The 17865-nt window shown below is 42.8% G+C and overlaps 1 protein-coding gene across 5 annotated transcripts; it reads right to left on the reverse strand.

Moving 5' to 3' along the window:
• Nucleotides 1-2381: 2381 nt before the first annotated feature.
• Nucleotides 2382-15517, reverse strand: LOC123741626 (uncharacterized). Of its 5 annotated transcripts, none has more exons than XM_045714706.1 (8): nt 15141-15517; nt 12426-12447; nt 12026-12085; nt 11221-11523; nt 8800-8877; nt 5216-5245; nt 4882-4943; nt 2382-2752 (listed from the first exon to the last, which is right to left on the reverse strand). In XM_045714706.1, the coding sequence occupies exons 1-7, from the start codon at nt 15192-15194 to the stop codon at nt 4930-4932; spliced, it is 561 nt and encodes a 186-aa protein (XP_045570662.1). In that variant the 5' UTR covers nt 15195-15517; the 3' UTR covers nt 2382-2752; nt 4882-4929. The 5 variants fall into 5 exon arrangements, with proteins under 5 accessions (XP_045570662.1, XP_045570665.1, XP_045570660.1 ...); XM_045714709.1 differs by having other exon boundaries at nt 2383-2752; nt 8827-8877; nt 15141-15513; XM_045714704.1 differs by having other exon boundaries at nt 2385-2752; nt 4882-4956; nt 15141-15515.
• Nucleotides 15518-17865: the final 2348 nt, after the last annotated feature.

Here is a 17865-nt window from a genome sequence, read left to right on the forward strand (position 1 = left end):
ACCTCATGACTTGTTCTTTGCTCCGACATGCACTGTCAACTGTGGGACCTTATATAGACAGGTGTGTGCCTTTCCAAATCATGTCCAAACAACTGAATTTACCATAGGTGGACTCCAATCAAGTTGTAGAAACATCTCAAGGATGATCAAAGGAAACAGGATGCACCTGAGCTAAATTTCGGGACTCATAGCAAAGGGTCTGAATACTTATGTAAATAAGGTATCTTTTTAAATTTTTAATACATTTGTCATTATGGGGTATTGTGTGTAGATTGAGGATTTTATTTATTTAATCAATTTTAGAATGAGGCTGTAACGTAACAACGTGGGAAAAGTCAAGGGGTCTAAATACTTTCTGAATGCTCTTTATTTATGCCCTCGGACTAGGTGGGGTCAACTCCTTGCACATCTAGACAGCCAATACATCTCTGTTTCTACTTAATTGGTTCCTCTCACTGGTGTAGTCATGGCCCTGCCTGATGCTAGAACATTTGTGGGAGTCGAAGTGTGTGTGTGTGTAATAGGACTGTTCCTCTCACTTCATCTGATCTGACCTCGGTCCGAATTCCTCGCTCCTCACTACTCTACGACTGTCCTACCTTATCAGTGACTGAAACAAGACTGTTGCCCTGTGCCTCCCTCTTTACGAGCCATGAGATTTAACAATAGCATGTTTTGACAGAATGTAAACTTTCTGCACTCCATTGTGTCAGCCAGTAACTTTCCATACACCTAGTTCTTATCCACCCTCCATTGACCCTAACATATACATTCCTTATACATGTAAAGCACCAATAAGGTCTAGTATGGTAATGTGAATAAGTGTATTTCAAGCTAGAACCCAACAATGGGCAAGTAGAGCAGCCCACTTATTGCACTGCAATGAGCAGTAGGTACTGTGAGGTCTCATGTTTCAGACTGGTGCTAGAGGGACCTAGAACCTCCTATTTAACTAAACAGTTTAGTGACGTTTCCTTTTTTCAACGAGCTGTAACATCTCTGTGTCCATGGAAACCACATATACTATCTGTTTCTGAGAAATGTTTTGTCCAAGCTAGACTGACTCAGTCGAAAAGGGGAAGAGCAGTCAGCTGAATAACAGGCACATTTCTGTAGCCTCACCTGCCCTGTTCTCCTCAGACAGAACTCACTTTCTCTCTCTCTCACACACACAGCAGCAACTTAACCTTTGGCCATCATTGGGAAACTGTAGGGGTTTTCTGGGTGTAGTCCTGGAGCTGTGTCTCTCTACACCATACTTCCGGTCTCTCTATAAGCTACACATTCAGGATATTACCATGTTTATTTGTTCTGATATCCACAGCTGTCTGCTTATTGTGTTCTAAGGTCTCTGGCAATGTGAAAGTTGTGAGCCTAATGTTTTAGATTATAGTGGTGATTGTGAAGTGTGTTTATTCTTCTCTAATAGTTCTTAAGCATTTGGCTCAGACTGTAGGTATACTGTGAGGTCACATGTTTCAGGCTGGTGTCAGAGAGGGGGATCCAGAACATTCTATTTAATTAAACAATCTGATATGATCGACTTGCTCTGCAAATATACACATTTCCACAGTAGTTTCCTGTTTCCAGCGGGGTGTAACGGTAGAGGACAGGATGATCAGGTGGTGGGTGGGCTCAGAGTGGTATGACTGCTGATCACTTCTCAGGAGGAAGGGGGGCAGGGTAGGGGTTTTCCAAATAATAATAAAACAGTGACAGCATACATACAAACATATGAATAGACATCCACAACATGGAGAAATAGCCCTGCTAATAGAGCAGCCAGAAATCCCGGCTTGTATTGTGCCTAATCAAATCAATCTAAAGATGACATTTTGGATGTTATAAAGGAGGTGGCTGAGGACCAGTAGGATATTGTAATCCACTGTCTTCAAGTGAGCCTCCTGATCAAACCATGCTTCCAAATGGCCTTTGCTCTAGTAAGTAGGTACGACTTGCTGTTCTCCCTGTCTTTGCATTCCCTCTCTGTGTCCCCAGTGACCTGCTAAATAACAGATACATTCCTTAACCAACACAGCCTCACCTGTCCTGTTCTAAGGCAGAAGCCACTCAGGTTCAGCATTATCTCTTTCTGTACCTCTCTCTCTGCACCTCTATCCCCCCTCTGTCCCTCTCTCTCCCCTCCCCCTCTGTGCTCTCTCTCTCCCCCCTCTGTGCCTCTCTCCCTAACTGTGCCTCTCTCCCCCCCCCCCCTGTGCTCTCTCTCCCTCCCCCTCTCTCTCTCTGTGTGTGTGTGTGTGTGTGTGTGTGTGTGTGTGTGTGTGTGTGTGTGTGTGTGTGTGTGTGTGTGTGTGTGTGTGTGTGTGTGTGTGTGTGTGTGGGTGTGTCAATTCAATTCACTTTATTGGCATAACGTAACAATGTACATATTGCCAAAGCTTATGTGCAGGTTGATTGGTCTGTCAGACACTGTCCCTCATCTTATGGCAGGCAGCAATGTAGTGCGCTGCCAACCCCCAGCTCTCTGCGTCTTCCCCCAACAGGAAGGGTAGCCTACTCTCACCAGAGAGGTCTTTGAAACCTTGAATAAGGGTTTCAAAATGGGGAAATTACACTCTCTAATTGTTTTATATTTTTCACATTTTGTCATGAAATGCAGCTCTGTCTCATGTTCTGCCCCCCTCCCTCTGTGCGCCGGAGAGGGGGAGCAGTAGACGTGACAGTCTTTAATAACTTTAAATGGGTCTGGTGTTCCTCTGAGTGGACTTCTGAAGTTGACACTAGACAATACCTGTAAAGACAACCACATGAAAGACGTCACTCAAATACATCTGCCAAAAGAGAACACATCAATGATACTGTATATTTCAGTCATACATACAGTTGAAGTCGGAAGTTTACATACACCTTAGCCAAATACATTTAAACTCAGTTTCACAATTCCTGACATTTAATCCTAGTAAAAAGTCAGTCTTAGATCAGTCAGGATCACCACTTTATTTTAAGAATGTGAAATGTCAGAATAATAGTAGAGAGAATGAATTCAGCTTTTCTTTCACATTCCCAGTGGGTCAGAAGTTTACATGCACTCAATTAGTATTTGGTAGCATTGCCTTTAAGTTGTTGAACTTCAGTCAAACATTTCGGGTAGCCTTCCACAAGCTTCCCACAATAAGTTGGGTGAATTTTGGCCCATTCCTCCAGACAGAGCTTGTGTAACTGAGTCAGGTTTGTAGGCCTCCTTGCTCGCACACGCCTTTTTCAGTTCTGCCCACACATTTTCTGTGGGATTGAGGTCAGGGCTTTGTGATGGCCACTCCAGTACCTTGACTTTGTTGTCCTTAAGCCATTTTGCCACAACTTTAACTTCCTGACTGATGTCTTGAGATGTTGCTTCAATATAGCCACATCATTTTTTGCCCCTCATGATGCCATCTATTTTGTGAAGTGCACCAGTCCCTCCTGCAGCAAAGCACCCCCACAACATGATGCTGCCACCCCCGTGCTTCACGGTTGGGATGGTGTTCTTTGGCTTGCAAGCCTTTCCCTTTCTCCTCCAAAAATAACAATGGTCATGATGGCAAACAGTTCTATTTTTGTTTCATCAGACCAGAGGATATTTCTCCAAAAAGTAAAATTTTTGTCCACATGTGCAATTGCAAACCATAGTCTGGCTTTTATGATGGTTTTGGAGCAGAAGCTTCTTCCTTGCTGAGCAGCCTTTGTCGATATAGGACTCGTTTTACTGTGGATATAGATTCTTTTGTACCCGTTTCCTCCGGCATCTTCACAAGGTCCTTTGCTGTTGTTCTGGGATTGATTTGCACTTTTTGCACCAAAGTACATTCATCTCTAGGAGACAGAACCCGTCTCCTTCCTGAGCGGTATGCCAGCTGCGTGGACCCATGCTGTTTATATTTGCGTACTATTATTTGTACAGATGAAGGTGGTACCTTCAGGCATTTGGAAACTGCTCCCAAGGATGAACCAGACTTGTGGAGGTCTACAATTTCTTTGAGGTCTTGGCTGATTTGATTTTCCCATGTCAAGCAAAGAGGCACTGACTTTGAAGGTAGGCCTTGAAATACATGCACACCTCCAATTGACTAAAATGATGTCAATTAGCCTATCAGAAGCTTCTAAAGCCATGAATTGTCCAAGCTGTTTAACTTCTATGGGCTAGGTGGGACGTTAGCGTCCCACTCTATTCAACAGCCAGTGGAATCGCGTGGCGCGAAATACAAATGCCTCAAAAATGCAATAATTTCAATATTTCAAACATACGACTATTTTACACCATTTGAAAGATAAGACTCTCGTTAATCTAACCACATTGTCCGATTTCAAAAAAGGCTTTACAGCGAAAGCAAAACATGAGATTATGTTAAATCGGGTACGTTTTTTATCCGGCCGTGAAAATACTGCCCCCTAGCCCAGACAGGTTAAAGGCAGTCAACTTAGTGTATGTCAACTTCTGACCCACTGGAATTGTGATACAGTGAATTATAAGTGAAATAATCTGTCAGTTAACAATTGTTGGAAAAATGACTTGTGTCATGCACAAAGTAGATGTCATAACCGACTTTCCAAAACTATAGTTTGTTAACAAGAAATTTGTGGAGTGGTTGAAAAACGAGTTTTAATGACTCCAACCTAAGTGTATGTAAACTTCCGACTTAATCTGTGTTAAGCATTTCACTGTTAGTCTACAGTGGTTGTTAACAAAGCAAGTGACAAATACAAATTGATTTGCTTTACAGCTCAGCTTAGAAGCAGAAGGCAACAAACAGTCAGGTGCACAGGCTAAGTGACTGTATAAAAATCCAGCAAAATGTGTTAAACCTGTATTGTCCTATAGAAAGGGACATTTGTTGAGCCAGTAAACCCTGTATCACCCCCGCCCCTTGCCTGCTTACTTACTTGATTTGGTCTGGCTTCTGTAGTAAGCGACAAAGATGACGGCAGCTGCTAACATGCCAATGCTGATCATTGCTCCTTTGTATAAGCCCCCAGTGCCATCAGAGATTGAAGTGGGAGAAGAGGACAAGGAGAGCAGTTAAGCACAAAGAAAATGAATCATCTAACACTGATATACACTTCTACCCATTGCTGATCTTCAGATATGATTTGTAGAATGTCCTCTACAAACAACAAAGTCTCTCTCGCACACACAACCACATCCAAGTATTCAGAGATTGTATCTTTATTCTCGGTGCACACGAGCTGAGCATTGCTGTGGGTTTTCTTTACTCACCACCATGCCCAGCAAGACCTCTGACTCCACCTGTTAAAGACAAACACTTTTACAACACCCAGACTGCTGATCAGTGTTATAGAATTTGCTCATGTAACGGAAAATAACCATGAGTTATGTTTTCTTTAAAATTGTTTGAATATTGAATTAAAACAATGCTGGAGCAATCTGTAATGACAGTACAGGAATGATTACATACTGTACCTTCAGAAAGTATTCACACTCCTTGACTTTTTCCAGATTTTGTTGTTACAGCCACTGGCCTACACACACACAATACCCCATAATGTCAAAGTGGAATTATGTTTTTTGAAATTGTTACAAATCAATAACAAATGAAAAGCTGAATTGTCTTGAGTCAATAAGTATTCAACCCCTTTGTAATGGCAAGCCTAAATAAGTTCAGTAGTAAAAATGTGCTAAACAAGTCCCATAAGTTGCATGGACTGTTTGCAATAATGTTTAACATGATTTTTTTAAATTACTACCTTGTCTTTCTACCCCACAAAAAACATTTTCTGTGAGGCCCCTTAGTCAAGCAGTGAATTTCCTTTCTAACTCAGTTGCCGGAGAGGAAGGAAACCTCACAGGGATTTCACCATGAGACCAATGGTGACTTTAAAACAGTTTTAGCTCAATGGCTGTGATAGGAAACAAACATTGTAGTTACTCCACAATACTAATCTAAATGACTGAGTGAAAAGGAACCTGTACAGAATATGCATCCTGTTTGCAACAAGGCACTAATTTAACACTGCAAAAAATGTGGCAAAGAAATTAACTTTATGCCCCGAATACAAAGCATTGTGTTTGGGGCAAATCCAACACAATCACTGAGTACCTCTTCATACTTTCAAGCATGGTGGTGGCTGCATAATTTAACCATGGAAAAGTTGACTGGGAATATGGCCGAATACAAACAGTGTAGTTATTCCCTCCGCAATGCAATCAAACAAGTGAAATGTCAATATAGACAGAGTGGAGTCGCAATTCAACGGCTCAGACATGTGACAGGGTCTACAGACAATAACAGACTACAAACAGAAAACCAGCCACGTCACCGACGTCTTGCTTCCAGACAAACTAAACACCTTCTTTGCCCGCTTTTAGGATAATACAGTGCCACCGACACAGCCCGCTACCAAGGACTGTGGGCTTTCCTCCGTGGCTGACGTGATTAAGACATTTAAACGTGTTAACCCTCGCAAGGCTGCCGGCCCAGACGGCATCCCTAGCCGTGTCCTCAGAGCATGCGCAGAGCAGCTGGCTGGTGTGTTTATAGACATATTCAATCTCTCCCAGTCTGCTGTCTCCACATGCTTCAAGATGGCCACCATTGTTCCTGAACCCAGGAAGGCCAAGGTAACTGAAGTAAATGACTACCGCACCGTAGCACTCACTTCTGTCATCATTAAGTACTGAGAGACTAGTCAAGGATCATGTCACCTCCACCTTACCCGTCACCCTAGACCCGCTTCAATTTGCGTACCGCCACAATAGGTCCACAGACAATGCATCACACTTCCCTATCCCACCTGGACAAGAGGAATACCTATGTAAGAATTCTATTCATTGACTACAGCGCAGCGTTCAACACCATAGTACCCTCCAAGCTCATCATTAAGCTAGGGGCCCTGGGTCTGAACCCCACCCTGTGCAATTAGGTCCTGGACCTCCTGACGGGCCGCCCCCCAGGTGGTGAAGGTAGGAAACATCTCCACTTCGCTGATCCTCAACACTTGGGCCCCACAAGGGTGCATGGTCAGCCCCCTCCTGTACTCCCTGTACTCCCTATTCACCCATGACTGCGTGGCCATGCATGCCTCCAACTCAATCATCAAGTTTAGACTACACAACAGCAGTAGGCTTGATTACCAACAACGACGAGACAGCCTATAGGGGGGAGGTGAGGGCACTCGGAGTGTGGTGTCAGGAAAACAACCTCACCCAACAAAAGCATATGATCGTGGACATCAGGAAACAGCAGTCCTCAGGGTTTCGCCTGCCATATCAGTTCTGTTATACTCAGACATTATTTTAACAGTTGGAAACTTTAGTGTTTTTAACCAAATCTACCAATTATATGCATATCCTAGCTTCTGGGCCTGAGTAGCAGGCAGTTTACTTTGGGCACGCTTGTCATCCGGAGGTGAAAATAGTGCCCCCTACCCTAGTGATGTTAAACGCTAGCAAAACCAAATGTATGCTTTTCAACCGTTCGCTACCCGCTCGCCCGACTAGCATCACTACTCTGGACGGTTCTGACCTAGAATCCATGGACAACTACAAATACCTAGGTGTCTGGCTAGACTAAACTCTCCTTCCAGACTCATATCAAACATCTCCAATCCAATTCCTTCCAGTTCTCTTCTTCCCTCACTAACTTTAAACATCAGCTATCTGAGCAGCTAACCGATCGCTGCAGCTGTACATAATCCATCTGTAAATAGCCCACCCAATCTACCTACCTCATCCCCATATTGTTTTTATTTACATTGCTGCTCTTTTGCACACCAGTATAACTACTTACACACCATCATCTGCTCATCTCACTCCAGTGTTAATCTGCTAAATTGTAATTACTTTGCTACTATGGTCTATTTATTGCCATACCTCCTCATGCCATTTGCACACACTGTATATAGACTCTTTTCTATTGTGTTATTGACTGTACACTTGTTTATTCCATGTGTAACTGTGTTGTTTCTGTCGCACTGCTTTGCTTTATCTTGGCCAGGTCGCAGTTGTAAATGAGAACTTGTTCTCAACTAGCTTACCTGGTTAAATAAAGGTGAAATAAAAAATAAAATCATAGTAAGGACTAGGGAGTTATTCCTTTTATAAAAAGTAATGGAATAGAGCTAAGCACAGGAAAAATCCTAAAGGGAAAACCTGGTTTAGTCCGCTTTCCAACAGCCACGAGACAAATTCACCTTTCAGCAGGACAATAGTGGCCTGGTTACAGTTTTGACTTAAATCTTGACAATCTATGGCAAGACTTAAATGGCTGTCTAGCAATGATCAACAACCAACTTGACAAACCTTGAAGAATTTAAAAAAGAATGTAAATAGTGTGCAAAGCTCTTAGACTTACCCAGAAAGACACAGCTGTAATCGCTGCTTCTAACATGTATTGAATCATTATGTAAATTTGATATTTTTGTATTTCATTTTTAATACATTTGCAAAAAATATATTAAACATGTTTTTAACCTTGTCATTATGGGGTATTGTGTGTAAATGGGTGAGAACTTTACTTTATCCATTTTGAATTCAGGCTGTAACAAAATGTGGAATAAGTCAAGAGACATGCACTTTCTGAAGGCACACTTTCTGAAGGCACTATACAACAGAGGGCTGGATAAGCTAGGAAATGCTCATAGGAGTGACTGGTTTGAGACACTGCTATAAAAATGGTTACACTATGCTCTAACCTTAGCCCTAATCCTTAGTACAATGTAAGTACAATGTACCAATGGTTAATTACAATACTTGTTACAATATGATTACAGTAATAATTAAACTGTAATAAGTGCACTAATGTAAAGTGCACTATATACACACACGCACATTTGTTTACTTACTAGGAAACTCACAAACACTGAAATTACTGTTGTGTCCAGCGTGACCTACAGCTCTAGACGCCGTCAGTCTAGGGCATGCTGAAATGAGAGTAAAGAAAGCTTAAAGGAGTGACCTGTTGTGCAGATGGTACAAATGGTTTATGAAGACATTATTAGGGGGTCATACATGCCTATTATGAACTGGGTGGTTTGAGCCCTGAATGCTGATTGGCTGACAGCAGTGTTATATCAGACTGTATACCATGGGTATGACAACATTTATTTTTACTGCTCTAAATACATTGGTAAACAGTTTATAATAACAGTAAGACACCTCAGGATTTGTGGTATATGGCCAATATACCACGGCTAAGGGTTTTATATGGCAAGTGTGCCTTCGGAGAGTATTCCGACCCCTTGACTTTTTCCACATTTCGTTAAGATAAAATAAAAATCCTCAGCAATGAACACACAATACCCCATATTGTTTGCTAATTTATTACAAATAAAAACAAATACCTTACTACATAAGTATTCAGATTCTTTGCTATGAGCTCAGGTGCATCCTGTTTCCATTGATCATCCTTAAGATGTTTCTACAACTTGGAGTCCACCTGTGGTAAATTCAATTGAATGGACATGATTTGGAAAGACACAAACCTGTCTATATAAGGTCCCACAGTTGACAGTGCATCTCAGATCAAAAAACCAAGCCATGAGGTCGAAGAAACTGTCCGTAGAGCTCAGAAAAAGGATTGTGTCATGGAACAGATCTGGGGAACAGTACCAAAACATTTCTGCAGCATTGAAGGTCCCCAAAATCAGTAGCCTCCATCATTTATTAATGGAAGAAGTTTGGAACTGTCACGTCCTGACCATAGTAAGTTGTTATTTTCTATGGTAGAGTAGGTCAGGGCGTGACAGGGGGTTTTCTAGTTTAGTTTTCTATGTTGTTATGTTCTAGTTTTGTATTTCTATGTTGGGTTGTTCTAGTTTTTGTATTTCTATGTTGGGCTTTGTTTGAGATGATCTCCAATTAGAGGCAGCTGGTCCTCGTTGTCTCTAATTGGAGATCATACTTAAGTAGGGTTTTTTCCACCTGGGTTGGTGGGAGATTGTTTTTGAGCATGTGTATGTTTACTCTGCGTCACGGTTTGTTGTTTTTGTCATTCAGTTTATTTATATGTATTGCATAGTTTCAGTGTAAATAAAATGTGGAACGACACACACGCTGCACTTTGGTCCGCTCATTCCTACGACAGCCGTGACAGGAACCACCAACACTGTTCCTAGAGCTGGCCGCCTGGCCAAACTGAGCAATCGGTGGAGAAGGGCCTTGTTCAGGGAGGTGAGCAAGAACCCGTTCTGTCACTGACAGAACTCCAGAGTTCCTCTGTGGAGATGGGCGAACCTTCCAGAAGGACAACCATCTCTGCAGCACTCCACCAATCAGGCCTTTATGGTATAGTGACCGGACAGTAGCCACTCTTCAGTAAAAGGCACCTGACAGCCTGCTTGGCGTTTGCCAAAAGGAACCAAAAGACTATCAGACCACAAGAAACAAGATTCTCTGGTCTGATGAAACCATGATTAAACTTTTTGGCCCAAATGCCAAGTGTCACGTCTGGAGGAAACCTGGCCCCATCCCTACGGTGAAGCATGGTGGTGGCAGCATCATGCTGTGGGGATGTTTTTCAGCGGCAGGGACTGGGAGACTAGTCAGGATCAAGAGAAAGATCGGAGCAAAGTACAGAGAGATACTTGATGAAGTCCTTAGCGCTCAGGAGCAGGTTCTCAGACTGGGGTGAAAGTTCACCTTCTAACAGCACAACGACCCTAAGCACACAGCCAAGACAACGCAGGAGTGGCATCGGGACAAGTCTGAATGTCCTTGAGTGGCCTAGCAAGAGCCCGGACTTGAATCCGATCGAACATCTCAGAAAATAGCTATGCAGCGACGCTCCCCATCCAACCTGACAGAGCTTGAGAGGATCTGCAGAGAAGAATGGGAGAAACTCCCCAAATACAGGTGTGCCAAGCTTGTAGTGTCATACCCAAGAAGACTTGATGCTGTAATCGCTGCCAAGGTGCGTCAACGAAAGTACTGAGTAAAGGGTCTGAATACTTGTGTAAATGTAATTTTCCATTTTTAATACATTTGCAAAAATTGCTAGAAACCCGTTTTTAGCAATTTTAGAATAAGGCTGTAACATAACAAAATAAGAAAGAAAAGTCAGGGGGTCTGAATACTTTCTGAAAGCACTGTAAGAAGAGCTCTTAGGTATGCCCCAGCCATGGTATATTGGCCATATATATCACACCCCCTCTTGCTTTACTGATTAATTATAACAGCACCATGCATTAGACATTCAGTGTCACCAAGATATGGTTTTGGTTCTTTCCCCCCCATGTCATCCTAAACCGTCTCAAAGTGGTACTCACTAGCTTCAGTGTAGGAAAATGAGTTGCCATCACCATCCTCCAGGTCCAGTTTGAGATCCTTGGGCATGTCAAGGCAAACAATGTAGACCTTGCGGTCCTCAACACATGGCACACACTTCCCAGCAAAGGGAGACGAGGTCAGGGAACAGCCAAGAAGGGCAGACGTTGCAGTACTTTGCGTCCAAATTTTGTCATCTCTCATTGAGTTGAAAATCTTTTTCACATCTTGACATCTCTCACCGTTGCAGGTGAAACACAGAGACAAGTTGCTCTGAGCTGTAGAGAGAGATGTATTCACACCACCTGGGGGAAGACGTTTACTTTAACAGAGCATTTGGAGACTTGGACCTCATCAGGCAGCTCATTACAAGAGACAAAAAAAAAGTCAATTGTGAGGTTTTTGTTTTACATTTATAATAAAAAACATTTACACCACAACTAACAATATAACTGTATAATTTTAACTAAATGGTCTGAAATCTCTGGGCGCCCTATAGCAGAGGCCTGGTAAACAGCTAGACAGAGGTATTTTTCCTTATTGTTGACTAGCTAGAGCATACTGTCTGGCTGATGTTTCAAGCTCTTCAATTTGGCACCCCTTATATAGGCTTCCTGTAGAGAACATTACAGGAATATTCCAGCCAGACAGTATGCTCTAGCTAGTCAATAAGGAAAAAGACCTCTGAATATTTACAAGGCCTCTTCTATAGGGCACCCAGAGATATTACATTATAATATTATTACACTGGTTGAATATATTATGTCAAAAAAAGCAACTTCAATGTCAATAAACATGACAACTCACCTGTGGCATAAGATTGTGACACCAGTGAAACATGCCATGCTACTGCGCAGACAAATATAACTGAAATAAAGCAAACAAGAGCTAATGCACATGGGTTTATGGAGTTACTGAAACAAGCCCATCTTCAATAACCATGTCAGCTTATTGGTAAAAAAAAAAATAATACTATTTAAAAAAAGCTGAAGAAAATGTATGCAATGCATTGAAATTAAATAAGAAAATCAAGAAATGAATCTCAGCCTATAGTGCTTTTTTACTATAGATCACAACAAGTGGCAGGACAGGGATCAACTACAGTACATGCCAATTAGTCAGAGGTGATGATGCGTATTTAAAGCTCTGGTGAGAAATCTAAGACGGCAAAACAGAAGTCGAAATACTGAGAAGTGTGTTCACTTACCTCTCCAATCCATTTGTTTGAGCTGTGGAGAAAAGGATTAACATTAATTTGTTATATAAAATTAGCCTACTACATTATCCAGCAGGTAACTTATCCAGCAGGAATATTCTCTGTGTTACATATTAATCGCCATAAACCTCTACAGATATCCAGGTTTCCTTTCCGCATACCCCAGACCCAGGGGCGGAAATCCCGGGGGGGACACGACCCCCCCATCCTGGGAAAAATATGATTTGTCCCCCCCCCAATATATCACTGTAAACATAACTATGTAATTTAAATAATACGCAATGAAAGCAAATTTGCTGATTATACACTTAATAGCTCGTTTTTAAGTTTCAAAAGATTGCGACCCCCCCCACCCTTTGCCTCACAATGGTTTGATCCACTGGCAGTTCCTTAGTTGGCAAGGTAACAGAGGGGTCGTGTCTACTGTCTGAAAGGCACTCAATGCACGTAACTGAAGTGAGGTTAATCCAGTCAATCGCACCATAGCAATGTTTTGTTTTATGTTGGCAGGGTTCACACACACTCTAGTTGAATTTGCAGAGCTAGCGCACAAATATTAACTATTAAGCTAGCTAGTACCTATTCCATTTATGTGGCGTCGTCAAAGATGGAATCTTTGCTATCGTCAATTTATTCCAAGATTAGTGCTTCAAACTCCCTGTGATAAGGTTAGCGATAAACTGAAGTCCAAACTGAACAGAACTATACTCTCTTCTAACATCGTCTTAAATATATGTAATGGTCACGTTGCAAAAGCTAAATTGTCGCAAGGAAACTTTTATTTATTTTATTTCACCTTTATTTAACCCGGGTAGCAAAGATTATAGCAAACACCACTGAAATGGAATTGGTGCTCGCTAGCTTTGCAAATTCAGCTATTGTTGGAAGCCAGCCAATATGAAACAAACTATTAAATTGCAAAAGGTTGCAGCATATGTTGTGTAAATGGTGAACTCATACAGCTGTCAACTCGTCACTGCAATCCGTTTTAGATCGAACCCAAATAGAATGATAGAAGCCCATCTCCTACTGTAAATAACCTACACACTGTGTGTGTGTGTGTGTGTGTAGCCAGCCAGGTAGAAAAATGACAGAAAAAAAATAAAAAAATAAAACGGACATCAGAGTATTTTTCAGTACACCAAAAGGCAAAGTAAGAACCCTAGTAGCCTAATATCTCAAAGACTAGTTGATAAAATGTTCATAAGAAAGAAATGTAATTCTAATGGAAATGTTTCACAATGATGTCATTAGGCAGAGCAGGCCACAGATGGCACACAGACAGCAGAGTTGGGGACAGATATGCAGGGACAGACTGGCAGAGACAGGGAGTCTCAGGTAAGTTTGTTGAGTCTTTGTTTGGCAACATTATGAAAGGTTCTCAATTTTTTGGACCTGTAAAATAGGAACATAATTGGAAAATGCCATGGATACCCCCACTCTTAACTTAAACTGGTGACTGAACTAAGATTTGTTAAAGGCAATGGTATTGCTGTTGTGATTAGTTGTGTAGTTTTGGGTACCGGTAGTTAGGAGTACGGCAAACACCTTATTTCTTTGGTTCCTCAATCTACATTTACCATATTACAATGTAGGCTATGTGTTACAGCACTACTTTTGGTGTCCCCCTCAGGAATTGCTCTTGAGAAAATTTCATGTAATTGTCCCCTCCAAAGTTGATATCAGATTTTCGCCCCTGTATACAATACCAAACCATATATGGTATAGTATCGCCGTTATATTTGAATTGAGGAAGTGTGATCATAATAATTAAAATATTTTAGCGATCCGCAGTAGAAGACGTCCTAAATGCCCCAGCCTACAGATGTGACCCAAACAGCACACTTGCACTTGATATGACCTTTTAAGGCTATGGATGAGAAAGTAAACTTGTCATTTCCAAGCGTTTAGCTCAGTTGTATGCTGCTTTTCGATCTATTAACAACAAGGTTTGCATTAAATAGCCAAATAAATCATAAAACAATATTGCGCATATGTTCAATTCATTCGCACAAAACGTATTAAGCATTCACTGTGAAAGTAGGCCCTTCATATATAGGCTTTGCGCAGCACTTCGTTAAATTGATCGAAACAGTTATTTTCTTACGCAGACCGCGAGTAACACCTGTCAAACTTTGACATTTCCCTCAAAACACAGGAATATCTATTCGCACGGGACTAGTAGGCTACTATCAGAGGATTTACGTGTTTTTCCCCCAATAAACAGTAGGTTATTCTGTCTGGAATTGGTACTCTTCTGCCGTGTAGAAATTACCGGCATGGCAGATCCGGACTAAAATTACAGATGTGGTGTTTTGTGCTCGTGCAAATAATGACGTTATCCGATCTCCCCTAGTAAAACTAATCCCGTTAATCTAAAAGGTGACATTTTATGGTGAAGAAGTACTTCTTCAAACTCACGTGCCGCCTATGTATGTCGGCATTTGAAGCCAGCCTTCTTGTTACTTGATTGCGTGTATTGTTTCATGATGCGCTGTATGAGCTCGCCACAAGTAAATTACTACATTTATGACGTTGAGTAGTGCCGTTCCATAGACCTTTAAACCTAATATATTGTTGTGATAATGAATGGGTCATTTGTTTGTTTTTGGTGTACCCCACACACACACACACACTTTACCATACCCTAGGTTTAGCTGAACTGACGCCACTGACTTCCACAGCTGATTTCCGCTTTAACCTTACCTGTGTTGCTCGGAATTTTCCCGGTTTCTGTATCTGTCCTCGCAGGTTGAACATTACGATTTCTGCGTGTCATGTTCTGTTCAAGATCAAACATTCGTGACTGCTAATAATAATGTGCGGAATGGAGCAAATGGAATGGCATTAAACACCTGGAAACCATGTGTTTGATGTATTTCATACCATTCCCCTGAACCTGCTCCAGTCATTACCACGACCCCTTTCTCCCCGATTAAGGTGCCACCATCTCCTGTGGTGTGATGGGTGTGTGGTGTTGTGCTGTTTCTCGGAATTGAATTCCTTCAGCAACAATTTCTTCAGAAATCCACAAGGTAATAGAAACTCAGTGTATCTTACACGGTCAAGACAGACTCCACTAAAGACAGGATGTCCAGTTTCCAGACTCCCCCTCCTCCTGCCAAAAGGGTGGGAGGGTGGATGAAGTGTAGATACATCAAAGATGATGGATAAATAAGATTGAGTGATTTGATTAGCTCATGTGCAGCGCCTGTGAAATTGGTGACTGATTACTTCAGATTTTTAGTTTGAGGAGGTATTCTTGTTCTGACTAATCTGTAAGAGTTGTACAGTAAGGATATGATATGAGGTTTTATTGTTATTTCAGCGGTTGCCACGTCTTCCCTGCTACCACTTCAGTCATGGTGATCTGCCTCTGATGTGGGAAATGTTCTGATATTCTCACATGCTTTGCTGATTCGAAGTTGACTGTTGATTGTCGACTTTCTCTTGTGTTCCAGCACAACGTTGTGCCTCTCTCTCTCTTTCTGTACCTCTCTCTCTCTGCACCTCTATCCCCCCTCCCCCCTCTGTGCCTCTCTCTCTGCACCTCTATCCCCCCTCCCCCCTCTGTGCCTCTCTCCCCTCCCCTCTGTGCTCTCTCTCTCTCTCTCACTTCCTCCCCCCTCTGTGCCTCTCTCTCTGTGCCTCTCGCTCCCTCCACCATATGTGCCTCTCTCTCTCTACCCCCCTCTGTGCCTCCCTCTCTGCTCCTTTCTCCCCCCTCTGTGCTCTCTCCCCTCCCCTCTGTGCCTCTCTCACTTCCTCCCCCCTGTGTCTCTCTCCCCCTCCCCCCTCTGTGCCTCTCTCTCTCCCCTCCCCCCTCTGTGCCTCTCTCTCTCTCCCCTCCCCCCTCTGTGCCTCTCTCTCTCCCCTCCCCCCTCTGTGCTCTCTCTCTGTGCCTCTCTCTCCCTCCCCCCTCTGTGCCTCTCTCTCCCTCCCCCTCTGTGCCTCTCTCTCTCCCTCCCCCCTGTGCCTCTCTCTCTCCCTCCCCCCTCTGTGCCTCTCTCTCTCCCCTCCCCCTCTGTGCTCTCTCTCTCTCCCCCATCTGTGCCTCTCTCTCCCTCCCCCATCTGTGCCTCTCTCTCCCTCCCCCATCTGTGCCTCTCTCTCCCTCCACCATATGTGCCTCTCTCTCCCTCCCCCTGTGCCTCTCTCTCTCTACCCCCCTCTGTGCCTCCCTCTCTCTACCCCCCCTCTGTGCCTCTCTCTCTGCGCCTTTCTTCCCCCTCCCCCCTCTGTGCTCTCTAACTGTGCCTCTCTCCCCATCCCCCCAGTGCTCTCTCTTCCCTCTGTGCTCTCTCTTTCTGCGCCTCTCTCTATCACGGCCCTCTCTCCCCCTCCCCCCTGTGCTCTCTCTCCCTCCCCCCTCTCTGTTTCTCTCTGTTTCTCTCTCTCTGTGTCTGTGTGTGTGTGTGTGTCTCTCAATTCAATTCAATTCACTTTATTGGCATAACGTAACAATGTACATATTGCCAAAGCTTATTTTGGATATTTACAACATGAAAATAATAAATCAAAATTGTCAACGGGACAACAGTAACAACAATAACCAAGGGTCAAAATAACCATACATTAAACAATAAGCATACAGTAGAGGACATGTGCAGGTTGATTGGTCTGTCAGACACTGTCCCTCATCTTATGGCAGGCAGCAATGTAGTGCGCTGCCAACCCCCAGCTCTCTGCGTCTTTCCCCCAACAGGAAGGGTAGCCTCTCACCAGAGAGGTCTTTGAAACCTTGAATAAGGGTTTCAAATTTGGGGAAATTACACTCTCTAATTGTTTTATATTTTTCACATTTTGTCATGAAATGCAGCTCTGTCTCATGTTCTGCCCCCCTCCCTCTGTGCGCCGGAGAGGGGGAGCAGTAGACGTGACAGTCTTTAATAACTTTAAATGGGTCTGGTGTTCCTCTGAGTGGACTTCTGAAGTTGACACTAGACAATACCTGTAAAGACAACCACATGAAAGACGTCACTCAAATACATCTGCCAAAAGAGAACACATCAATGATACTGTATATTTCAGTCATACATACAGTTGAAGTCGGAAGTTTACATACACCTTAGCCAAATACATTTAAACTCAGTTTCACAATTCCTGACATTTAATCCTAGTAAAAAGTCAGTCTTACATCAGTCAGGATCACCACTTTATTTTAAGAATGTGAAATGTCAGAATAATAGTAGAGAGAATGAATTCAGCTTTTCTTTCACATTCCCAGTGGGTCAGAAGTTTACATGCACTCAATTAGTATTTGGTAGCATTGCCTTTAAGTTGTTAAACTTCGGTCAAACATTTCGGGTAGCCTTCCACAAGCTTCCCACAATAAGTTGGGTGAATTTTGGCCCATTCCTCCAGACAGAGCTCGTGTAACTGAGTCAGGTTTGTAGGCCTCCTTGCTCGCACACGCCTTTTTCAGTTCTGC

Source organism: Salmo salar, chromosome ssa03, assembly GCF_905237065.1.
Source record: "Salmo salar chromosome ssa03, Ssal_v3.1, whole genome shotgun sequence".
Taxonomy (NCBI): Eukaryota; Metazoa; Chordata; class Actinopteri; order Salmoniformes; family Salmonidae; genus Salmo; species Salmo salar.